The sequence below is a fragment of the Aulostomus chinensis genome, chromosome 15 (genome assembly GCF_037954235.1).
Source record: "Aulostomus chinensis isolate RoL2024-O1b breed Wild chromosome 15, RoL_Achi_v1.0, whole genome shotgun sequence".
Taxonomy (NCBI): Eukaryota; Metazoa; Chordata; class Actinopteri; order Syngnathiformes; family Aulostomidae; genus Aulostomus; species Aulostomus chinensis.
Window position 1 is genome coordinate 12616862 of NC_141334.1, and position 25175 is coordinate 12642036.

General features: G+C 42.6%; 2 protein-coding genes across 2 annotated transcripts in view; one reads left to right on the forward strand and one right to left on the reverse strand.

The window, feature by feature from the left end:
* npas2 (neuronal PAS domain protein 2) overlaps nt 1–6140 on the reverse strand; it is a 46008-nt gene extending 39868 nt beyond the window's left edge. Inside the window, exon 1 of the mRNA XM_086227009.1 lies at nt 5805–6140. The gene's annotated coding sequence lies outside the window, so the exon portion shown is untranslated. The remainder of the gene's footprint in view (nt 1–5804) is intronic.
* A 2768-nt stretch (nt 6141–8908) lies between these two features.
* brwd3 (bromodomain and WD repeat domain containing 3) lies at nt 8909–24452 on the forward strand. Its single transcript, XM_086226264.1, has 40 exons — nt 8909–9077; nt 9250–9308; nt 9401–9430; nt 9613–9672; nt 10552–10702; nt 10850–10948; nt 11396–11556; nt 11878–12099; nt 12286–12386; nt 12500–12570; nt 13298–13398; nt 13497–13537; nt 13613–13717; nt 13809–13959; nt 14069–14203; nt 14290–14418; nt 14679–14904; nt 14996–15136; nt 15392–15569; nt 15796–15889; nt 16038–16208; nt 16415–16488; nt 16571–16763; nt 17235–17345; nt 17453–17560; nt 18007–18131; nt 18228–18310; nt 18408–18519; nt 18705–18766; nt 18934–19089; nt 19165–19285; nt 19370–19495; nt 19588–19660; nt 19773–19826; nt 19909–20052; nt 20160–20312; nt 20405–20574; nt 21078–21151; nt 21283–21417; nt 21503–24452. Exons 1-40 carry the CDS (start codon nt 9044–9046, stop codon nt 22288–22290), a joined length of 5322 nt encoding a protein of 1773 aa, XP_086082390.1. The 5' UTR covers nt 8909–9043; the 3' UTR covers nt 22291–24452.
* The last annotated feature ends 723 nt before the right edge of the window (nt 24453–25175 follow it).

Here is a 25175-nt window from a genome sequence, read left to right on the forward strand (position 1 = left end):
AAAATAAAACCGGAAAATGAATAAAAGAGGATAGAAAGCCTTCAAGAAGTGGCTGAAATGAGTTAATTTCCCCGGACGTAACAAAACATATTTACTGTAGCTGAGATCATCATATTATTGAATGAAGAGACCTAAAAAAGCAACACAGGTCACAAAAAAAGCTAAATGTCTTAATCATGCCCTAGTGCACCAAAGCCTGAAGTAAGTGAGGACAATGACTGTGCTTTGGAGCAAGAGATCAGCGACAGCGGCGAGGGCGATGACGTCTGTAGAGGCACTTATATAACTGTAGCTGAACATTTTGTCTGTCATAGTTCCAAGGTTAAAGAGGGTGACATGAATACCAATCATAGTCTCAAGAGTCATGTGCAACATAGTTCCACTGGCCAAATAAAGCCAAGTTCAGCACGGCAGGCAACAGTGAAGAATGCCTGTTTGATGGGAATAATCAGCCATGTCGCCCTCTTTAGTCTATTTGCTTATCTCATGCCTTGAAGGGCATCTGCCAGCTGTTCTAAATTTTAGCTTCATGACTGCAGTTATTCACACATAAAAAAGTGGCGTCAAAGGGTTAGAAGAGCCTGTTCCTTTAATCTTGTGTTTATTTAGGGAGTCCTTAAAGCTGCACCAGACAGAAACTATCACCGGCTCGTTTAATAAGTGATTGTTGCCAGTTCTGTGTCTTCAATCTTCCTACCTCTGCTCTACATCATGATAAATGGAAAGTCGATGATGTCATACTGGATGCTGCGAAGATATGACATTTTAGAGAGAAAAATTAATAATTTTATGAATCTAGAGGAATACAAACTGATGAATCAATATAATTGGATACATTCAAAAAGCATGTTCTGTTTTCTTTTATAACAGTCCTTCTACTAAAAGCTCACTTCAAATGACAGCCTTAAGCTGAGTTATGTGTTACTGGAACATCACCCAGCCTCTGGATTGAGCCAGTACGTCTTGTTTGAACTCAAAAAGGCCAACAGCATCTCACCCACTCAAACTTGTGTTACAAAATCAAGTCTCTGCATAATTTTCTGATGCCCTTATTGAGGTTACCACTACTTTTGTTCTAGTATTATACAGTCATGTTATCTATAAAGGGGCCCGGAGGTGGAGTGGCCGTCTAGTAACCGAAGGGTCGCTGGTTCGATCCTCACTTCCTACTTGACCATGTCCAAGTATCCTTGAGCAAGATACTGAACCCCTCATTGCTCCTGATGGCCCTGTGACAGACTGGCAACCCATCCAGGGTGAACCCCGCCTCTCGCCCGATGTCAGCTGGGATAGACTCCAGCCCCGCCCACAACCCTTAAAGGATAAACGGTATAGAAAATGGATGGATGGATGTTATCAGTTATATTTGGTTAAGTTGTTTTTCCCGTTAAACCCAATTTTGGAATCAAGTATCTATCAAATATTATCAAGGGAAAATGAGAGGTTCCAAGCTTCTGCAAAAATAATTACATTTTTAAATTATTGTAACATCTAATATATATTATTTAAATGAACACCCCTAATCTAAGCTCCAGATAGAGATTCTTTACATCAACTTCATGATGATTTGCACGAGGAGATTTTAAATGTGATGACTTTTGTTTGTGAATATCAATATCACTTCTGCCGAGTCCCTTTTTGAAGGTAAAAACTAGCGCACATGTTTTCCCCACAAAAGGATGGTGGAGGATGTAGCAGGGCAGAGGAAGAATCAATGTATATTGAAGCAGATGCTACATCAGACCTATCGTTTAAGAAATTATTTCGCATTTATTTATAATAATTATACATTTTACATCTTATTCAGGGATGCCTTTCAAGACACCCAAGGCCGTATTCAACAGCGTAAAAAGAACAATGATTAAAAAAAAGTTTGTCACTGGACCTTCACTGTACATTGCTCCATGGTAAAAGCTATTTCATGTAATGCAATGTACTGTACTGAAAACAAATTGCGCCACTCGGACTGTGTGGTCATTAAAGAATCTAATCTAATCTAAAACTGCTTTTCACATCAGCCTTGGCGGAGCGATGTCCTCTGCTGAGTTCCTTTAATGTTTGGTGTGCAGCGGTCTGCTTGTGTTTGATGTTTCTGCTTGTACTTGTGCAGAACGTGGTATCCTGTTTTCAATCGAACTATCTCTAAAGATTGTAAATAAAGTTGATACAGAGCAAGGACATATCCTGTGATTGTGATGGAAATTAGGAATGATTTCCTCCGAGATCTGTGTAACGCAGAGGCCTCGGATAATTGAGGGTCATCAGGTAGTTCTTAAAGTGTTGGGTGTAACGAATCAGAGTGATCACATTACATTCGTCCGTAACTTCATGAAAAACATAATTATAGTTACTTATCAAGCAGTGATTTCATTTCTTGGTTTAAAGTCATGAGCGGAAAGAAAACAATAGGTCTTTTCATTCATATTTGTGTGTTTTTTTAAAATATCATCTTGACGCGATTCAGCTTTATGAGGGTTGCCAACGCCTGTTGTATTTTGTACGTTTTTTTGAGGTAACGCTATTGTCGATGCTACCTTAACTCTCCTCCTGGCCTCATTCTCACCTATTTTTTGTATTGTCTGCATTGTAGATTTACTTTATCAAATAACGTGAAAGACAGATCATGTGTGTCCTCCTTAGTAGGTTAGGGATTTGTGCTGCTATGAGGTCAAGGCCTGTATAAGGTTTAACATTATATTGTTAACTGACAATACAGCTCAGGTGACGTGGAGACGTAACACAAAAGTAACAAGAAGTGTAATGAATTACTTTCTTCACGGATTAATTAACTAATGTAACGAGTTCGTGGTTTTTTCTTTGTTTATTTATTGTTTTTTCTAAGGTCGTGAGTAATGTGTTAAACATTACCGCAATGTAAAAGGGGCATGACTGACAGCTCTGGAACAGTGGGCAGCGGCTCCCTGGTCTGGAGGGCGCGTACCTCTGCCAAGGTAATATGACATCATCAGATTTGGCTCTGGATCAATTTCAAAATCGAACTGAATATCACAAGTGTGTGAATTATCCTGCAGACAAACCACTCAGTCACTGGTGATCACATTAGTTCCTTGGCAGAGGTATTACATAAAACATTTTTCTTTTCTCAACATAATTTTGAAATTACTGTAAATGTACAGTTCCTGGCTGCATATATCACGCTCCATTTGGGTTGTGTTACTATCATTATTACTATCATTATTGTTATTGTTATTACCTCGGGTAACAGCCAGGATTTGGACTCAACAACTCCCTATTTGCAAATTAATGTCTTGCAGGTTTGCCTGTTTCGTGTTTTCATTGTTACGCACACCATTAATCATTTGTATTGCATCAGAATAGACCCACATTCTCACACAATGAAATCGAAACAAGTTCTAGGTTATTAATTCTTCTTCGTCTTATACGATTGATCTAAGTTTTGATTTAAATTTTCAGGTTCTTTGGCAGCAGCATCCTGACTGGCAGCTCCAGAACTGCTGTAGTTTGTAGAGTCCATGATCAAGTTTGTTATTCCTAGAGGAAACTATTAATGTCAAAATAGGAAAAAATACATTCAGCTCCATATAGGCTTCACACAGGAAACAAGTACAAACGTTTCCACAATGGTAACAGAGTCCATTTAATACTAAACTAACACTCACACCAGGAAAACACAGAGAATGTAAATATTCACACAATGTAAATATTAAAAATGACAGTTGACATGTAAGGGGATGAGCAACTCAACCTGTGATTTTAGTCAACCTGTTGTTGAGATTTCGCTGCATTTCATGTGTGTTTGAGGTGAATCAACATAGGTTGAACATTCAGCATTCATTCTGTGCGGAGCCACGCTCTGCTTTCTTAAAGAGACAGAGGGTAGAAAGGATCCCTCCGCTGCTGCACAGACCTACACCATTTGTGCATGCCGAGTCACACTAAGCAGCTCTAGCAATATTCAGACTAGCCTTCAGTTTAAGCTTGCAGGACATGGCCCAGTAACCTACTTTCCCCACAACATGCTCCGTAACATCAGAGATGAGGCGGTGTGCCATCAGTTAACTAACCTACGCCACAGCATAGTTTCAGCAAAGAGACTCAGAACCCCAGACACAGACGTGCTTAAGCAAAAACAGAATGGTCATAATTAGCCCACATCTCAGAGGCAGCAATGTCTGTTCAGCTTCCTCCTGAGCCTGAAGCACAATGTTGTAGATTGATATTCTGTGCGCATAAACAGGCCGTGGGAAAGAATCATTAAAACTGGGGAATACTGGTTTTCATTAAGAAAACTAGAGAGGAAAATCACAAATTGTCAACAAGAGAGTTTGACAGCAATCGAGCGCCATTGTAATCATTATGAAATACTAAGTCATAAGAACATATGTCACAAATCAAAACAAGATAAGTGATGTTGGTGATGAAGATGAGACGGACAGTGTATCCACTGGTGCAACATATGAATCAGCCACGGCAGTTTATGTTATTCGCCGGTGATTTCACGTCATTTAAACACCATCGATATGTCCCACTGAAACATTAACACCTTATCTAGGTTAACTGCAAGCGTTGCTGAGTGGCTCTGGGAAGAAAAAAAAATGCACTGGGCTTCATCAGTTCTCTGTACACACATGAAACACTTGATATCCCCAAAACATTCCTCAGAGTTACTGGGTTAACATCAAAGTCAACATAGTGCAGGGCCTGTGCACCAGTTGTAGCATGCTCGCTCAATAAACCTTATGATTATGACCTAGTATCACCTACATTTTGGTGATCAGCACTGAAAATTTGGATGACTATCTGTTACTTATCAGTTGTAGCAGTTGCGAGTTAAATCAAATCAGATGATTAAGATTATTTGAAATTGAAACCGGCAATATTTCTATGGGATTTTATATATTCAAATGATAATGTATAACTTTGAAACTCTGTAAGAAGGCAGAAATAACACAGGGAAGATGAAGAAAGACTCCTGACCTCTTTTTTCTATGTGCTTCAAAGCAAAATGGAATACACCTCTTTATCCAGCTGATGGGATTTCGTGACTATCTCGAGGGTGAAGGTAGTACGAGCCATGAGGTTGGCCCAAATGTTTAGCAGCATGATGTAAAAGGAGCATATGGTAGCATGAACACCCCAGTTCAGTCAGTCAGTAATGGAACAGCCCATCTTGTCCCCCCTCAGCTGTCAGCACACATCCTCATCACCATTCATGGCTGCTCGGCCAACATCAGCGCTGACGCAGCAACGCTGGCAAAATGGCTCAAGATGCAACACGCAGGGATGGAGAACGTAGATTTGATTTGAGAGAACCTTTCAGCTGCAACGTCATACCCCTGAGCTGGGTGACACAGTTTCTGAAAGTTGGCAGCAACCTTTGATATGTGCAGGGAACCAATTTTTCGTAACAGAAGAGCTCCCGTGACTTTAGTGTCACTATTGATGCAGCACTAGTAGGACTCAAGTCAGTTTCTCCAAAGAGGCTCCTGATTCCAGGAAAGAGATTAAACACATTATAGCTCAAGAACACTTCATTAGAGTTCACTGGCAGTAGCTTGACACAATATTAACTCCAGAAATCAAGATATTTAATAGCTCAACAGGGGGCAGGCATTAACTGGTTATAAATATCTATTTTGTACAGCTGTTTTAAATGTATGGAAGCAAAGAAGAAAACCATGAAGCGTTTTTCGCGTGTGTGTGTGTGTGTGTGTGTGTGTGTGTGTGTGTGTGTGTGTGTGTGTGTGTGTGTGTGTGTGTGTGTAGAAAAGCAAGCTGTCACAACTTGCTTGAGGTAAGAAAGCACAAAGGTGTGAACTCACCTTGTTGTAATGCGGCTCAGACGGATCCACGCGGACACATGCAGTTTTCACCCGCGACAAGAAACAGACGTCCTACATTCCAAAAAAGTTGCCCAAAGATGAAACTGCACCGCCGCCTCAGTCAGCCATGGATTGTGACCGCTGCTCCAGCCTGGTTAAATGGAGATCCGACCTGACCCAACGTCACACACACATACATACACACACTCTCACACACACGCACATATATACACTGACCACACACTTCACAGTTTCATCTGACTGAGCTGCGCTTCGATCAAGATGCGTCCCGGACACACAGACGCACGAAGGCTGACTGAGGAGTTTCCTGCAGCCACTCACAGTCCCGCCCATTGGACTAAATACGGTGTGTGTATGTGTGTGTGTGTGTGTGTGTGTGTGTGTGTGTGTGCGCGCGCGTGCAAGCACTGAACTCAGCAGGGACGCGCAAAGACAGAGATTTGTATTTGGAGCAAAAACGTTAAAAAAAACCTAATTAATATAAGACAGAATCATTATTATATGAATTTTCAGGTCATATTTTCCATGAAGAAAAGAAATGCTTCTTCCATTGGCGGATTGATTTACTTTTTGTACCCCCCCCCCCCCCAAAAAAACGGAGAAAATAAAGAAAATATTCTTCTTCTACTCCGACATTTGAACTGACATTCACTGTGTCGGATAATATATGTGCAGAGTTTGACATGAGAAAGTTGTTGTTGTTGTTTTGTTATTTTTACATCACGTTCAGTGCAATTTTTCTCTTTGCTCCGTTAAAACAATCGGATGCTGTGAACAGGACTTATGACGTCACCGATATTTTGGAAACTGACCCTGGTCCAGTTCACACACGTTTAATGTGAAAATTTGGTGCCACCAGAACAAAAACAGAAAGAATTTAAACACAAACTTTAAACAGTAATTAAACAGGTGCATGAAGAACATTTGAATTCCCATGTAATCAGGATTTTTAATGTCTGTATATTGATACATGTGTGGGGAGGACCCTGAGCCCTTTTATATCAGAGTTAATGTCTATTAAATTATTCTGCCTTATATAAAAAAAAAAACTGTCTTTTACTTGAAATTTCACAGTGCAGTTCTTGTTGGTGGCTTTATAAAAATGGAGTCTTTCTTGAACAACATTCATTCAAGTGAAGCAGACTGACACTCAAGCTGGGGTTGTAGCCCGGGTGCTAAACCTTACGTGTTAAATTATTATTGAACCGTCCAAATTTTTAAAAAATACTTCATCAATATTAACTAAGAAGACGGCAAACTTTATTGTATAATACCTCCATCAGTCGGTGCACTGTCAGGAGAACATAGAGCCACATTAAAACCCCTGACAGCGGAAGTGAATATGTTATCAGTGCAATAGCAAATATTTTGGTCCAGTCTTCACCTGCAGGTCCATGAAAGGAGAAGTGAACATGGTGACTAAGTGTCATTGATTTGCAAGGAGGGAAAGCTAGTCTGTGCGGTGCTGCTGAAAGGGTTCGTGCTGTTCATGATAGACAGCTGTCAGTGTATCACAGCTTGGTGTGTCTGGAGTTGAGTAGCCAGAGACCCCATGCAGGGGAGGAAATGGTAGCAGGCTGCAGCATATACAAGCTGATAGAGGCAGTGAGGCACTCTAGTCAACGGGCTGGGAAACTCATGGATGTTACTTTGACAGAACCACCTGCTGACCAAGCACCCCCCCTTCTTTTTCACTCGGGTTATAGACCCTGCAACAGTGAAAAAAAAAAAAAAAAGCGATCACAAATAGTCTGAGGAACTTGACAAAGAGTTCACAAGTTTAACTTGGCCCCCAAATGCCCCAAATCTCAATCTGACCAAGCATCTGTGAGATGTGCTGGAAAAACAAGTGCGGTCCACGGGGGCTTAATGGATCTGCAGCTAACATCTTGGTGCCAGATACCACATGACACCCTCAGAGGTCTTGGAGTCCATGCATCAACGGGTCAGAGCTGTTTTGGTGAGCGAGACCAACGCCATTTTAGGCAGGTGTTTTATTGCTGTTGATGCTGATCAGTGTGGACTCCTTATTCTCTCCGTTATCAATTTGCCTTACAGTTACAATTCCAGGCTATGATGGATGTAAAATAATAACTTCACAGTTGTACACCCATGTTTATGTATGCAGTCTGGCTTCCTGCTGAATTTGAGTTTGTTTTTTTTTTTGGACAAACTTAATGATTCAAAAGCATGAATCTGTACAACAAATTAAAATACATTAGTTGTTAGTTGAAACTCAGAAATGTTCAAAATTTCCACTGTTTTGAACTTCAAATGGCTGTGGAAAAAAATGTGAATATGAGCTCATTGAACTGGACGTGTCAACTGTTTAGCACAGTCAGAGGGAAAGAATCACCTCAAGGCATCAGTGGGTCTAGTATTTATTTATGTCCATTTTTTTTAAACTCCACTCATGAGTTTTGGTTATTATTCAGTAATGGAAAAAAGATGTAAAACTACCCAACAATCTACCTTTCCAAAACGTGTGCAAATATATCATGTATAAAGAAGTAAAGAAATTTAGACTTTCTTTACCAATGATCATCTCTTGCTAACAATGATTTCATTTCGATAATCATTGAGTACATTTTTGTCAAAACGCTGTTAAAATGTCCCTCGGTGTGTTGCAACCCAAATGATCAAACAAACAAATAAAGCAAATAAATGAATAAAATTGTCTTCCGTGAAGGTCAATGAATCCTCTTTAAAAAAAATTTTTTTTAATGTATTTGTGCAGATGTGAGTGGGATTTTTTTTCCAACATCAACCTGAAGATGACATAATTTATAACTTGACAATACCCTTAAAAAAATCAACATGAAAACTTTTTTTGTATTATTCATAAAATATCTCTCAATCACTAAACAAAATAAGCCATAAAACATTAAATACAAGGCAAATTATGGATTTCTAGAAAACTAAGGAAAAAATTGATATTTATATATTATCCTAATATCAGTATGAACGAGTTTTTGAAATTTAACATTTTTTAATATTTTGTCGTTTAACTATTTTCTCCTCTGGCAACAAAATTATCGGTGTTGTTAAGTTTCAAGCGAGGGCGCTATCGCCCAGCACCAGGTGGTCAGGGAAACACTCGAGAGAGGCCATTCACTAGCCTCTTTTAGCTACACACATCTAGCTACTATTAGCTACCCGGCGGCTAACGAGCAAGCTAAAACATCAGTTTGTCTTAATGTCGCCTGTCTTATCAAGTGATGGCAAAAGAACGGTGTTCACAAACCGAAGGTGGTGAGTGCTGAGCGTCCCTTCGATTCTCATTCACATTTTGCATTTCCACAGTTTACTGTTGTGTGGCAGCTAGCGAGCTAGCTAACCGAGTGCAACACAAATCTAGCTAGCATTAGCACTGCTAAACGGCAACAACAATATGCCAAGCTAATTCGCCATTCTTTCGTTGCAGAACTATATTACCTCATTGCCAGATTTCTACAGTCTGGACCTTGTAAAAAGGCAGCAAAGGTAACCCTTGTATATCCACTCGTAGCAGTTGTGAGATCGATAAACCTGAAGCTATTGCTAGCGGCTAACGCTAACTGTGTGTCTGTTGTTAGATTCTGATCGAGGAGCTGGAGGAGTATGAGGTAGGTTCAGCTGGACCTTTCTGCCTTTATTCTCATGTGAGGTTTCCCTTAGCGATGCCCATGGTTCGTTTTGTGACACTTTCCTGTCATTTTGATCGTAGCTAATTAAATAAGCGCATTTCAGCGACGGGATGAAATCGTCGGTTTAGTGCGATCGTTAACGGTCTCTTTTTAAACTTTAGTTAATCCCTCAACGATGGAGTTGGGATGGAGAGAAATACAAGCGGACCTTCCAAGACTGGGTGAGTGAGAATTTCTTTGATTAAATTTTTAATCAAACGGAGCGTGTAACTCGTGCATTTATCGACAACCGACCATGTGAGGCTTTTTATACGTTTAATTTAATTGACTATCAAAACTTGACGTTGTGTTGAATTGTGTTTATTTGTTACAAGACATTGCAATATTCATATTAGTACAGGTCGGTTGATAAACGATTATATGCAGGCTTTGCTATTGTGTGGGCCAGTAGGAGGGGCAAATATGTAAGGGGATCCGTGATTGGCTGGCACCAACGCAACAGCTGTCAGTCTTTCCTTGCAGCCAATTAATTCCCGAATTGACGTTTTAGCGAACCGGAAGAAGGGGCAAGTCGCCCTTTGATTGGCTGAAGGCATCTTCCCGCCCCTGGACTGCTAATCAAGTAGCTGCATTATAAAACATGTTACAAATTATAACTATGAGTAAGTATTTACAGTTAGGGAGAGGAAAAAAAGCAAAGACCCATTAGTAAATCCTTCTCAAATAAAGCTTTTAATACTGTATCATCTGTTTGTAATGCTATCAAACTAGATATGTTTTTTTCATATAAAACATTAACTTTAATCCAGATTCATAAAGTAGTCGTCTCTTAACTAGAGTGTCACATGTTAATTGTGTTTTTTGTTATGTGATACAAATGCCTCATTTAGACGGCTGTGAGTGTTACACCAAGCACAACTTAGCAGGAACGTGTAAAAGCCATAGAAAAGGAAAACGGTTTCATGTCTTAAAGGGGGAAAAAAATCACTTATAAATTGTGGAATGTGGCTCTGTGGAAGATGTTTAGCCTTGTGAATACAGATATGGAGTGACATGGCATTGCAGGCTATCTATCTAATGTCTGCCTGTGATACTTGTAGGTGATTTTGAACCAGCACATTCCTGCAGATTATCTACTCCGTGTTTGTCAGCGGATAGGCCCACTCATCGAGAAAGAGATCCCACCTAGTGTTCCTGGAGTTCAGACACTTCTTGGGCTTGGAAGACAGTCGTTGCTCCGTACTACCAAAGGTCAGTATTTCCCTCCTATTCACCAACATTTATTTTTATATATATATATATATATATATATATATATATACACATATAAAACACTCAAAAAATCTTCTAAACATCAGTAATCTCAAGTGTTTTCTTTAACCCACTATTTTATTTTAGGTTGCAGCCACAAAGTATGCAGTGGCTCTGCTGTTGCTGCCCTCCACCGAGGACGTCCACCAGAACCCCCAGTCAGCAATGGAAATCCTCCCAGTCTTGGTGTGTAAAACATACTCTCATTTCTACCCATAAAGATGACTCAAAGCAGCAGTTGATGTCAAAAATGCCTTGTGAAATTTCTATCTACATTCATTATTGCTCTCAACATTGTGTGCATCCTTGAGGCCAAAGAGACAAATGCTGAATGTATTTTTCATGCTTTAAATTATTTGTGACAACTTTTTTTTTTTTTAATGTGATACCCTCTGTTGGTTACATCCATGTTTACTCGCTGGGAATCATCTTCTTCCCCATTATTTATGGTACATTGCTGCATTTCTTGGTCTTTTGAGGCCAGCTGTTGATAATTTGTGAAACCATGTAGTGGATGAACTGTGGAAGAGGGAGCCAGTTCATAAAAACTCCAGAAAAACCACACCAGTCATCTGATACCTCACAGGTCTGTCTTTTACTTCCCTTTTTTTTTTTGTGTGTTACCACATCCAGTGTCTATCATGGGTGCTCGCCAGGCCACTGGCACAGCTCGTTTTGGCCAGGTGCTGCCAGCTTCCTCCTACTATCACATGAAGATACACAAACGTATCCTTGGCCACCTCTCCTCAGTCTACTGTGTAGCCTTTGACCGTACAGGTCGCCGGATATTTACGGTGAGTCATGATTTATGGACCATAGGATTATTGCAGCTACGTGTAACACACTTTATGAGCTATCGCTTAGTGATTTTGTCTAATGTTGCAAAAAATAAAGCGCAGCTAAGATAAATTGAGCTGAATATAAACTGTCCGTGGTTTAAAGACCAGCCGGGCTCTGAGCTAAAGCTAAGTGCTCTATCAAAACTAACACAATTTCTCCAAAATATGAGCTAAACTAGTATGATGAAGTTACTCTTTTAAAGAACGCCACTCAGCCAGTAGTAGTTCCAAGTAAACCTACTTGTCTCAGTGGCTGCACTGTCTTGTATTATTTAGGGTTCTGATGATTGCTTGGTGAAAATATGGGCAACTGATGATGGCCGCCTCCTTGCAACACTTCGCGGCCACTCAGCGGAGATCTGTGACATGGCTGTCAACCACGAGAATACTCTCATAGCCTCAGCCAGCTGTGACAAAGTCATCAGATTGTGGTGCCTGCGTACCTGCGCCCCCATTACTGTTCTCCAGGCTCATGCAGCCTCCATCACATCCATTCAGGTGAGACATGAATCTTCAGGAATGTCACTTTGTTTGATGTCGACTTGCAACCGAAAAGAGAAAACAAACTCAACCGGATTATACAGTATAATGCTTGTTGTTTTCTCCACTTGTTTTCGGTCTGCTTTCACAGCACAAGCTGTTGCCGTTGTGTGACTAACCAACCCTGACGTTTCTCCCTCTTAGTTTTGTCCTGCAGTCAAAGGGACAACACGATACCTGGCCTCCACGGGCGCAGACGGCATGGTGTGTTTCTGGAAGTGGCACTCGCTCAGTATGAAATTCAAGTAAGTATTTCAGACACCTGTTTGAAGTTTATTAACTCTTGTGTTGTTCCCCTAAAGTTGTTCTTGTTAATTGAAGTAAAATTCGAACATTTGTGTTCCTCTTGTCTCCGCAGTGATCAGCCAGTGAAATTTGTCGAGCGGTCCCGTCCGGGTGTGCAGGTCTCCACTTCTTCCTTCAGTAGTGGTAAGTGTATTTCCCTGCCTGCTCAGGAGCAGTGAGCAGTAAACCAATCCCCAACAGCTAAACAAGGATACTTGTGGTTACTTGCTGCCAGCTTTTAATCTCGATCTCTTGATAAACTTCTCTTGTTTGTATTATTCAGTTTAGTTTTATGAATCATCATCGGCCTTCTGTAGCAAATAAACTGGTAACCTGTGTGTGAGGATGTGAGCCACAGACTATCTCCCGGCAAACAGTCACGTATGAGATTATCAGGGCCCCTCAGCTTTGGAACGACGTGCCCCAGGAGATAAGAGTCATAGAATGAGTGACTCAAACCCATTTTATATGCTTGTGTGCTTGTGTTTTGAAGTATTATTTAACGTTTGTGTTTATATATTTCTTTGCATTAACTTAACCTTGATTTTGTCTTGCTGCTTTTCAGCTCTCTGTTGTAATTCTTTGATCTGCCTATCCTTCTTTCTGTTTTGTGTGTGAAAGCACTTTGTAAAGTCTCTTTCCAGAGGTGCTATATAAATTTATTTTATTATTTATTATTAAGGACGGATAGATGTGCGAAGAAGATCAGCACGATCAAATGGGCTTCTTGGAAACATTAGAACTGATGATTCAGACAGCCTGTTTCCAAACAGTTTGTCAAATTTGACAGGATCGATATGATTTTTCGTGTGGTTTTGTTGACTGAATGTGTTCTTGACAATTGAATTCACTCTTTGTTTATGATGAATAGGTGGGATGTTCATGGCTACTGGTGGCAGTGATCACATGATCAGAGTTTACTACCTTGGTGCTGAAACTCCTATGAAGGTCTCAGAGATGGATGCTCATACGGTAACAAACGTAACACAGTGGCTGCGTCATCGTGAATTCTGCTTTATAATTCTGTCAACGCGGCCGCTATAACGCTTGAAGTCTTCTTCTTTTTCTAGGATAAAGTTGTTGTCGTCCAGTTTAGCAATAACAGTGACAGGTGAGTGCTTATTTGAGGATATTTAATCAAACTTTTTGCAAGCTTTCAGAGCATCTGATAGTTGTTTATGCCCAGCCTAAGGTTTGTGAGCGGCAGTCGTGACGGCACAGCCAGAATCTGGCACTACCAGCAACAAGAGTGGAAGAGCATCCCTTTAGACATGGCTGCCAGGCTTCCAGGGTAAGAGGAGAGTGAGCAGTCCTCACTCCTTGTGTCTTGCTGTCACCTTTGTCTCAGGAACTTTTGTGTCTGATGGGATCTTTTTCTCCAGGAGTTCTGTTGTCAGTGGAGATGATAAAACTAAGCTGGTGGTGACCATGGTGGCTTGGGACCGTGCCGATCACGTCATCATCACAGCAGTGTCCAACTACCTGCTCAAAGTGTGGAACTCAACCACTGGAGAGCTGGTGCATGTTTTATCTGTGAGTAGCCGAAGTATTTATTACTTCTCTGCAGGGAAAATAAGTTAAAAAGCTGCATTGTACAAACAGTGTCACAAACCCCTCTGAATGTTTTCTGTCTCCATTCAAGGGTCATGATGATGAGGTGTTTGTCCTGGAGGCACACCCGTTTGACTCCCGCATCATGTTGTCTGCCGGCCACGATGGCAACATTTACATCTGGGACCTGACCAAAGGAGTGAAGATCCGCAACTTCTTCAACATGGTAATGGAACAACAGTGAGAATCCTCCACCATCAGTGTTTATTTTTCATGCTGTCACAAAGTTCCCATGGAAATATTCCTTTCCAGATTGAAGGGCAAGGCCATGGTGCTATTTTTGACTGCAAGTTCTCCGCTGATGGGCAACATTTTGCTTGCACTGACTCACACGGCCATTTGCTCATCTTTGGCTTTGGTTGCAGCAAACCATATGAAAAGGTAAAGGAACATAATAGTTTTACCTCATATTTACTTTTAATAGTCTCAAATAGTTGGTCAAACTTTTGAACATCCAAATCCAAGAAATCTCAGTGAACTTAAAGGAACCCTAAACCTTCAAAGTCAGTATTTCAGCGGTGTGGCGGCTGATGCTGTTGTACACTTGGGTCTTGAATCTCGAGACTTGCTAAGACTCAGTCTGAGCAGCATTTGACTCTCTTTACCTCTCTACTGACACACGTTCTCTTTATCCCTCCCAGATCCCTGACCAGATGTTCTTCCACACGGATTACCGACCTCTTATCCGTGACTCCAATAACTACGTGCTGGATGAGCAGACACAACAGGCCCCGCACCTCATGCCTCCACCCTTCCTAGTGGATGTTGATGGGAATCCCCACCCACCTCACTATCAGCGCCTGGTGCCAGGACGAGAGAACTGCAAGGAGGAACAGCTAATACCTCAACTGGGATACATGGCTAACAGTAAAACCCACTCACTTATTGACCTCACACACTTATGAAAGCTTGCACTGTTAAAACTAAGGGGATGTAATTGAATCTCTTTGTTGCCAAGGTGACGGAGAGTTGGTTGAGCAGGTACTTGGCCAGCAAACTGTGGAAAATGGAGAAAGCCTCTTGGACAATCTCATCAGACAGTTGCAGAACGAGCAGGATGAGCGACAGAATGCAGAACAGCCGGCCGAGGAGGCAGAGGGTCTGTTTTTACTTTTTACAACATAGAGCAGATTTAGTAGATTTGATAGGACTCTTGCTCTAAATGGAATAATAGCGTACTGCAAGCATTATATTTTGCAGTTCTTATTCTTAATGATCTTCCTATGATTCTGAAATTTTCAGGCATTCCATGTTATGTCAGTTCCACATTTGTAATAATAGCTGTTTATTATTTCCTGTTTCCTTGTGTTTGTATTTATTAAGATATATTTAACATTTCTTTGTTGTTTAGCAGCTGATGCAGCAGAGGTGGTTGCATCCTCTCCAGCTGTTGGTCCACGCAGGAGCGGGCAGGTGGATGGGGTGTGGCAGATGCAGCATAACGCCTTGCGTAGTCAAGTGGCCACTGAGAGAGACCTGCTGGCCTGGAGCCGCAGGGTGGTGGTGAATGAAGTACCACCAGGAATATTCAGGTAAGGCCATGGGAGCGAAGGACGCTAAAGACAGAAAAGTACAAAGCTAGAAAGTCACAATCCATGACCACTGAGTCACTCACCTCGGGAAACTAAGCAACATGTAGTCAGATAATTATGATGCGCGGCTTCGACATATTCATACGTGTTGATAAATGAATCTGTTTGAATCTGTTCTGCGGAACAGTAGCCTGGGGTTTTGAGTAATTGTGTTATTTTTCACTAGAGTTACCGAGGAGTGCAGACAAGCCAAAAGTGAAATGGAATGTTCTCTTTACAATGCAGAGAGGAGGAAAAAACCAGCAACTTGTCCACCCAAGGTTTGTTCCACTTACACACTGTTCTTTTCCTCAGAGGTTGTTTTTTTTAATTTTTTTTTATTAACAAATCAAAATCTTTCACTGACACTGTCCATGCCGCTGTCATTTCTGCTCGGCTCATTTTCTACCCTGCCTCTGCACTTTGTAGACCGATCCCCTGACTTCACGCCTACGCTCCTTGCGGCCAACAAAGAAAAAGCAGCAGCGCCACACTTATCAAACCCGTTCAGCTCAAGTACGACATCCACGGAACAGGAGTCGAAATCCCAGCAACCAACGTAGCTCTGGCAGTCAGATAGACTCAGACAGTGATCGAGACGTACGTGTTCCGTCTCCCTACTCTTAATAACCAAGAAGACATGGCCTGCAGAATTGTGTTGAGCTTTTGTAGCCTTTAAAAAAAGTCTTAGGTTAAATATTCTGAATTATTGAATGATTATTGGAACACTGTATGAAAGAAGTACTATCTGTTATTTGCTGTCATTCATAATAATAAAGGTGCTTTTGTCTGTGGTGTGTTGCCAGGCAACAGAACAGGTAGAAGCCAGTGATGCTTCCTCTGATGGGGAAGCTCGGTGGCAGAGTGAAAGCAGCTCCAGGTGAGCATCATTTACTGAGTGATGTTTTCAAGGTGCAGTTAAACTCAGTCGCATAACAACCCCCCTCCTTCTCCACTCCCAGCGACTCCTCCAGTGAATATTCTGATTGGACAGCCGATGCCGGCATCAACCTCCAGCCTCCAAAACGACCAACCAGGAGGCCCGTACAGCCTTCAGGTTACAGCAGCTCAGAGGAGGAAGAAGGTGATGAGAAGGCAAAGGAGGACAAGAAAAAGGAGAATGAGAAGAGGAAGAAGCCCAAGGAGACCAAACAGGTCACCTACAGCTACTTTCCTTGCAGTGTTTGTGGGAAATACCCCTGGTTTTGACATCTGCCACCTGGCACTGCATGTATGTGTGCCAGAAATCATTGAAGTCCAGGCTTAAACTGAACAATGTTCAGTGGATACAATTTTTTTGTACAACATATGGCAAACATTTGGTCTGTGAGATTATTCCAAGATGTTTTACAATTTAAAAAAAAAGAAGAAGAAAGAGATTTAAAGCAATTGCTGGTTAGCTTTTGGAGCTTTTTGACATCCTCTGGGTGTTAGCGATCAAGCAGAGGTTTAAGTCCATAACGCTCATGCTCCCTCAAATTACAGGTGACCCTGGCTGTAAAGTGCTGGAAAAGCTTGAAAATGCACCTCTAAAGAACTTGCAAGCAACTTTGTAAAGGGTCTCAGAACCCTGCACAGCACAGGAGACATTCTTTACTAATGTTCTAACCAATCAATAATACCCAGAAACCCACGTCGTCTCTGGCTGGGCTTGATGCAGAGGAGTGGCTGCCACCTTCATGGATAATGGAGACCATCCCACATCGCTCTCCGTTTGTTCCACAAATGGGAGATGAAGTAAGAAATGCTCTTCTCGTGTTATATAACAAAAATATGTTACGAAGCAAATTAGCTTTTCCAGTTCATTCAGTTTTGACATTGTGAACTCTTATAACTTCGTCCAGCTCATCTACTTCAAGCAGGGCCATCAAGCCTACGTCCGAGCTGTCCGCAGGGCCAAAGCTTACAGCATCAACCCTCAGAAACAACCATGGAACAAACTCAACCTCAGGGTGAGGAGCCTGTGATGGATCGTGGCCCTCTGGAGCAACTCCACGGCTATAACCACTTTTCATTGCCCTGGTATCATTTGAATAGCTTCCATTTGACTTGATCAACTCGCTTGTCAATTTATTAGGTGCACCTAGTTAAAGCTAATGCAGTCAACGAGGAATGTAATATTTAAGTATTATTGAATCTGGTTCAGTGAGGTTTATTTGTTCATTTTGGAGGCCGCTATGTCTCACTATGGACCTGCAATAAGAAGCTTGATTCTGATTTCACCAATGATGTGCTGAAGGTCTCCTCAGAATTCAGGTCTCACATCAGGTGAATTTCAGTTCACAAGTTCTGTTCAGTGTGTTAGAAGTGTAGCTGTAAACTTACTTTCTTTATTTTTACTTCTCTAATGCTTCATCTTGTTCAGTTTGTGAATTGTCTTTGCCCCCCCCCCCCCCAGGACCAGGAATCTGTGAAGGTCGTTGGAATCAAGTATGAAGTGGGACCTCCGACTCTCTGCTGCCTAAAACTGGCTTTCTTGGACCCAATCTCAGGGAAGATGACCAATGAGTCTTTCTCTTTAAAGTGAGCACTTGTAGACATTTAAACCAGGGTTGATAAATGGCTGGAGTATGATCATTTAACACATGCTGTTCACTCGCCTTCTTTCCCATGCAAAAGGTACCATGACATGCCTGATGTCATAGACTTCCTGGTACTGCAGCAGTTCTACCACGAGGCTAAAGAGCACAACTGGCAGCCAGGTAAGCTTCCCCCTGCTCTCCCTTTGAATCGGCGTGTTTATTGTTGTGGACACTCCTTCATGAGCATCTGCTCTTTTGCCCTCATTGCTCTCTTCAGGGATGAGGTTCCGCAGCATCATTGATGACGCCTGGTGGTTTGGCTTGGTGGAGGACCAGGAACCCCTGCAGCCAGAGTATCCAGACAGCCTGTTTCAGTGCTATGCAGTAAAGTACGTGCATCATGTGGAGTATTTACCTCCCATATAAAGTATCAGCAGTGCTTCCTGTAGATACCATGTTCTTTTTTTCTTTATTGACCCAATGTCATTTCTCATTAAAGTTAAATCAAATAAGGGATTGTAATTTCATACACAGTGTAGCTGAATAACCAATTAATGTTAATTTGTTTGATCAGGTGGGATAATGGTGAACGGGAGAAGATGAGTCCCTGGGACATGGAGCCTATTCCTGAGGAAGGTCAGTAGTACTAGTACCAAACATTGGCATACTTGTCAGTGCTATATATATGAGAGAGATAAGGAAACACAAACTTTTGTTCCTGCTCCATAACGTTCCTGTACTACAGATGAAGCTAAATCAGAAGACATGTTCACCTCTGACATTCTCTGATGTTTTACCATCAGCTGCTTTACCAGATCAGGTTGGTGATGGGGTGGAGGTGTTGGAGGAGGAGTTAAAGTCTCTGCTCTACAAGCCTCAGGAAGGAGAATGGGGGGCTCACACACAGGACGAAGAGTGTGAGAGAATCATCCACGGCATCGATCAGCTTCTTACACTGGGTAGGCTGCCCAGGGGATGACAACGATGTGTTTCCACGTAATCCAGAGCATATTTGAACCTTTCCTTGTCCGCAGACGTTGCCAAGCCATTTGCATTACCTGTGAATCTGCGGGAGTACCCTCTCTACTGCACTGTGGTGGCTTACCTCACTGACATCAGCACCATCCGCAAACGTCTGGAGAACCGTTTCTACAGGTAGAAACACACACACAACCTCACACAGAAGCACAAATTAACTCAGTGGCGCGTTTTAAGTGTTGACGTTCCTTTCTGCTTCAGGCGGATCTCTGCACTAATGTGGGAGGTGCGCTACATCGAACACAATGCCCGCACTTTCAACGAGCCCCAGAGCCCCATCGTAGCAGCGGCCAAAGTGGTGACCGACATCCTCCTCCACTACATCGGGTAATACTCCGCAGAAGGACCAGTTCAAATTAATATTTATAATGAAACGCCAGCTCTCAATATTATTTCCAATAAATTCCTGGTGCTTTCAGGGACCAGAGCTGCTCAGACATCTTGAATCTGTATCACAAACTGAGGTCTGAGATCAGCAGTGGAGAAGACGAGGTGAGACTTGTTGGTTGTGTGAAGACATTTTATTTTTTCGGTGTTCTCATTGTCTTTCTTTTAGATACTTGACATTACCGTAAATAGTGATTTAGTTTGATGCTCCCTGCAGGGCGCCGAGTTGGATGTGGACTCGGACACCCCAGGGACATCTACAGGACATCGAGTAAGAGATCTGGTGATAAACACTACAACACTCCTGCAGTCTCCATGAAATATCACTTTAAGCTTTGACTCTTTCTCTCCAGGGAACTAACTCCAATTCAAAGAAGCGCGGTGTGGTTCTGAATGCGAAAGCATGGCGAGGTCAATGTCGAGAGCTTCTGCGTCGGATGATTGTCGCCCCAGATTCAGAACCATTCAGACAACCTGTGGATCTCTTTGAGTATCCGGTAAAAGAAAATCTGGAACAACCTGACAACATAATAACAAGGTGTATCTATAAAGCCTTTGTCAGATTAACATGAGTCCCCTGCGTACACATTCTGCTTTTGTTCAGGACTATCGGGACATCATCGACACGCCCATGGATCTTGGCACGGTTTCAGAAACACTGGTTGCTGGGAATTATGAGAACCCCATGGAATTTGCCAAAGACATGCGCCTCATTTTCAGCAACTCTAAAGCATACACACCTAACAAGAAATCCCAGGTGAAGTTACACCCCTGAGACTGAGGAAATACTCTAATGATGAGAGGTAGACCTGACAAATGTCCTGAACTTTTTTTTTTTTTAATGTCTAGATCTACACAATGACCCTCAGCTTGTCAGCCTTCTTTGAAAAAAACATCATATCCATCATCTCAGACTTCAAGTCTGCCATTCAGAACGAACGGCGGGCTCGTCAGAGAGAGAGTTACAGGAATAGATTGCACAATGGAGGCAGCTCCCCACCGATAAATCCATCCCCAAGGTACCGAGGCCCATTCACACTCCTCCCACACTTAATCTAATCCATCCCAATGTGTGCAGTAGATAGCTTCTGACTGGAGTTGTAAGAAGTAGCTCTATAAATGTTTGGAGGAACTAGCCTCATTTTTGAGTACAAGGGGCCTTTTTGGTGCCTACTCAGGGCAGGAAGGTTCCCAGAACCCAGAGTGATGCTTGTGTGTATGTTGATGACCAAACACATCAGCTAATGCAGCACTGGCAACCACCAGAATTACACCACTCTTAAAAAAAAAAAAAAACCTGATGCAGAAAAATCTCAGGATGTTCATGAGGGAATACAAACCATTGGCTAACGTTAACAGATGCTGTTAGTAGTTGTTCCTCTCCAGAACTCTTAGATGTCTTGTACGGCGTAGACTTGAACCCTGTTTAAGCTCCACCCACCCGACATGTTGCTGATTACTTGGTTGATTCCTCAGAAATGTTTCTGCTTCTCTCCCCTTTCCACATGTCCAACTCCTAAAGGAAGCACAAGTCAGGGAAAGTGTTAAAGCAGAAAAAATCCCAAACCTCAATGAAGAATCGTTCTTCATATCAGGGTATGATTTCTCCGCCGTGGTGTTGGTTGTTGATGTGGAGTTTGAATTGATCCTGTTGGAGTATGCAGTGCTGAGAAAGTTACAAGAATGTCTTACAATGGAGAGAAATTTGATTGGTGTGCTTGCTTTAGCTCAACAAAGCAGCAGTGTAGCAGAGGAAGAGGACATGGAGCCCTCTTCTCCCAGTTCAGGGACAAGCAGCTTGAACAGAAACCAGGAGGAGCACCGGCAGACCCGCAGCCAAGGCACTTCGGTGAAGAAATCAGGTATGACGGCAGTAAATGTTTGGATTGTAATCTGACATCGACAATCATGCTGTCGAAACGAGCCGGCCTTCTTGTGTTGTGTCAGGGCGCAAGCTGAACTTGCATCTGAGTAACGGCTCCAGGCAGTGCCACGGGCAAGAGTCACAGCAGTCTGACGAGGAGGAGGAGGAGGAGGAGGAGTCCGGGTCCAACAGCTCATCATCAGAGTCATCCTCAAGCTCCTCCTCATCGTCATCATCCTCTTCCTCTTCATCATCAGACAGTGAGAACAGCTCGGATTCTGAGGTGGAGAAGTACGTGGAGGGGGGAGATCATGACTACAGCAAAGCCCCCCGCCTGTCGGTACACCTCTCCACAAAAGGTAAGATGGCAGTATCAGGGAAAAGGAAACACAAAGAAGGAGAAGAGATTGCACAGAAACCTAAAAGAGCACGAATAGAAGAGCCAGTGGAGGAGGAGGAAGAGGAGGAGGAAGAGGAAGAGGAGGAGGAGGAAGAGGAGGAGGAGGAGGAAGAGCAGCCGCAGGTGCATGTAAGACCTGAAGAGGACAAGGAGGAGGAGGAGGAGGATGAAGAGGAGGAAGAAGAGGAGGAGGAAGAAGAAGAGGAGGAGGAGGTGCAGAGAGGGGCTGCTGTGGTGGTGGTGGCGGCGGCGGCGGCGGCAGCAGCAGCTACGAGTCCAAGACGCAACCAGTGCAAGTCTCGACAGGTCAACACACGCAACCAAGGCCGCAGGACAGTTCTGTACAGGGACGAGTCTGAAGATGACGGGTCGAAGGAGGACCCCCTCAACTTGGGCATGTCCCGCTCAGGACGGGTACGCCGTATGACTGAGAAAGCCCGTGTCAGCCACCTGATGGGCTGGAGTCACTGACACGCCGCCCGCTTCTCCAACCTCAATGACAAACAATTAATACTGCAGGGATTTTTCTTTTTTTTTGTACAAGTGTGTAAATAATATATAAATATATATATAAATGATTTTCTTTTTATCAGAGACTGCTTATGACTCTAACTGATAGCTGGTGCTCATGATATTGTGCGGAGGAGTTTCCTTCCCTGGCTGATAGAGCTGCTGTTCAAACCTGTCCCGCCCCCAGAACCCCCCCACCCCACCCCACCCTGGACTATCTCACCTCAGCCTTACTGCTCACAGGAGGAGGCTATAGACCTGCTCCTCCTCATCCCTCTCTTTCACATTACACAACACACCCCTCTTTCTGTTTTCTCTAATCATTCACACCCTTCTCAACACCCCCCCCCCCCCCCCAGCCACCAAAGAAGGATGCACAGATGCCAAAAAATGGTGCTCATGTTTTTCTCTATAGTCTCTTTGTTTCTCAGTACTTCAGCTAAGCCGAGCCGTTGGTGGCTAATTCAGCTTGGTCCACCTTCATACAGAATCTCTGATGTCAACTTTTTTGGTACCTGGTGTTTCCTCACTACCACAGGCCTTAGTTTCTCTCAGACTGTGGCTGGGGTCAAGATGGGTAGTTCAGCAAGTAGCAATACTAAGGAACCGGAGTGAATCTTGTATGGTAATGTAGTCCCAGCTCCTGCAGCCCTCGTCGGACAACTTGACCTCCTTGGCCTGTGAATGTAGAACGTTTCTCCTGCTTCCCTTTGATGGTATTGACTGTTTTCGGGGCGTTTCGATTCCATTAATTTGATTTTTTCTGTTTATTTTTTTGTCTCCATTTGGGTAAAAAATGACTTTTTGTATCTGTATTGTTGTATTCCCTGATGAGTCATGTGGACAGATCCACTCGTGGTTGCTTCTCTGACCCCCTCCCTCTAGGGAAAGGATCCCTGGTCGACTCTGTTTCCATTGTAATATATTAAGGTTGAGTATTTCCTTCATGAGTCGTGTTGAGGAAAATGAAATATTTTGCACATTTATCCACTCCACGTGGCAGCTGAGTATCGAAGATAATGGCGATAACAGAGGAGTTCAAATCTCAAGGTTTTTTGTTTTGTTTTTTGTGTGTGTGTGTGTGTGTGTGTGTGTGTGTGTGTGTGTGTGTGTGTGTGTGTGTGTGTGTGTGTAAGAATGCTTGAACTGTGCCAGCACACTCAATTCTTTTGTTTTTCAGTTTTAACGAATAAAACAGGATGTAAGTAGAAAGCTTGATCAACCCGTCGATAGTATTTCATGCTGAAGACTTCGTCATTGGCCGTCATGCTTAAAGCAAAGGCTCCTGGTGCCATCTGTTCTGTTTCCAACCTGAAGCAGACTTTAAGTTTTCTCACTTTTGATCATGTGATTTTCCATGACATTCTACAACAAGGGGCTCAGTAAAGATCACTTGTTTTCCTCCCTAGTTTTGATCTGATTCCTAACATACGATTCCGAGCAACGGGAGTCCCATCTAATCCACAAGAGGTGCAAAAACGATGCATTTAATTTTTTCCTTTTTTGTTTTGTTTGCATCGATCCTGTTTACTTGTGAAGGCTGGAAAATCTTTGACGCGGAGCGGAGCGGCAGAGTCCAGTCAGGAGATACCAGGAAAAGCTGACTCACAGCTTCTCATTTCAACACTGTGGGCACCCTAATCCCACCACCCCGCCTCACCAGGGGGAGGAGGAAAGTGTCGGGGGGGTTAGGCTTCTCAGTTAAAACATCTATGGTGCTCAGAGCAGCAGCATGAACTGGTGTTTGGAAAATCATTCTGGTGGTGTGTTAGAAGACTATGATGCATATTTTGAGATCTTATTTTCATTCAGTAGACGACTCTTAGTCTTGCCTCGAAGCATCAGATTAGTTGATGACAAATCCATGTAACATTCTACTGTAGGTGGAATAATTTTACGTGAGTATCTTTTATACACAATGTTTTGATCATTTGTTTTTTTTAAATAAAATTCTGGATTTCTCTTAAAAGGGTTTTGATCAATGTGGTCTGTTTTAGAATTTTATTTTTTTTTTTTCCAAACTTGTCAAACGCAAGCAAAGCTAGTTGGATTTGTTTCCGGTCTGTAAGTCATTGCAGTATTTGACTAATTTATTTTAATGAGACAACACAGGTTCTTTGACAGTCCTGTAGTTTTCATGATGGTCTGACTGCAAAGTTTCCAGACTGCTTGTGTGCCGACGATGACGGACGCTGGTAAACCTGACTCTGCCTTGTGCGACTGCCTGACTGCATTAATGCATTGAAAGATGGGGTGAGTCAGAGCAGCTCTGAACAAGGTTGAGCTGTGACGCACCAGGCTGTCACGCCTAGAAACTGCAGAGAGGATCAATGCATAAGGAAGTAGTAAAGGTCATTCGGAAGGATGCAAAGGGGGGGGGGGGGGGGGCTGCGGGTGTGTACACTAGTACTCAGCACAGGTTTATGTGAAAAGGTCGAAATATGCTGATTTCTCATTGATGAACTGTTAATAGGACCGTTTTTCTTCAATGTTTGAGTTATTCAGAATATTCCATCAGGATAAACAGGTTTAGGTCAGGATTCCTGTCTGCAAATGCAGCTGGAACACGTTGACTCTTGAGTCATTAGACAATCGTATGATCTTAATCATTATATATATATATTTTTTTTTTTTTATTTTATTTATTTATTTATTTTTTATATTAGGTGTAGATTCAGTGGTTGTTTTCCACAGCAAGACAGCCACAGGTTTGAGTTGGCGTTCCTTCTGTGTGGAGGCTTCATGTCCTCCCCGTGTCTGTGGGTTCTCCTCCACCATCAGCATCCTGTTGGCGCTCTGATCAAGGTGCCGGCAGAAAGATCCAGAGCTGCTCCCCATTCTCAGCC

Bases quoted from the DNA above. Each gene is read 5' to 3' on its own strand.
- brwd3 (XM_086226264.1), top strand. From the start codon at position 9,044: ATGGCAAAAGAACGGTGTTCACAAACCGAAGGTG. The intron at 12,100-12,285 runs GTGAGACATGAA...TCTCCCTCTTAG, and splicing joins CCTCCATCACATCCATTCAG to TTTTGTCCTGCAGTCAAAGG. The intron at 13,399-13,496 runs GTAACAAACGTA...TTCTTTTTCTAG, and splicing joins CAGAGATGGATGCTCATACG to GATAAAGTTGTTGTCGTCCA.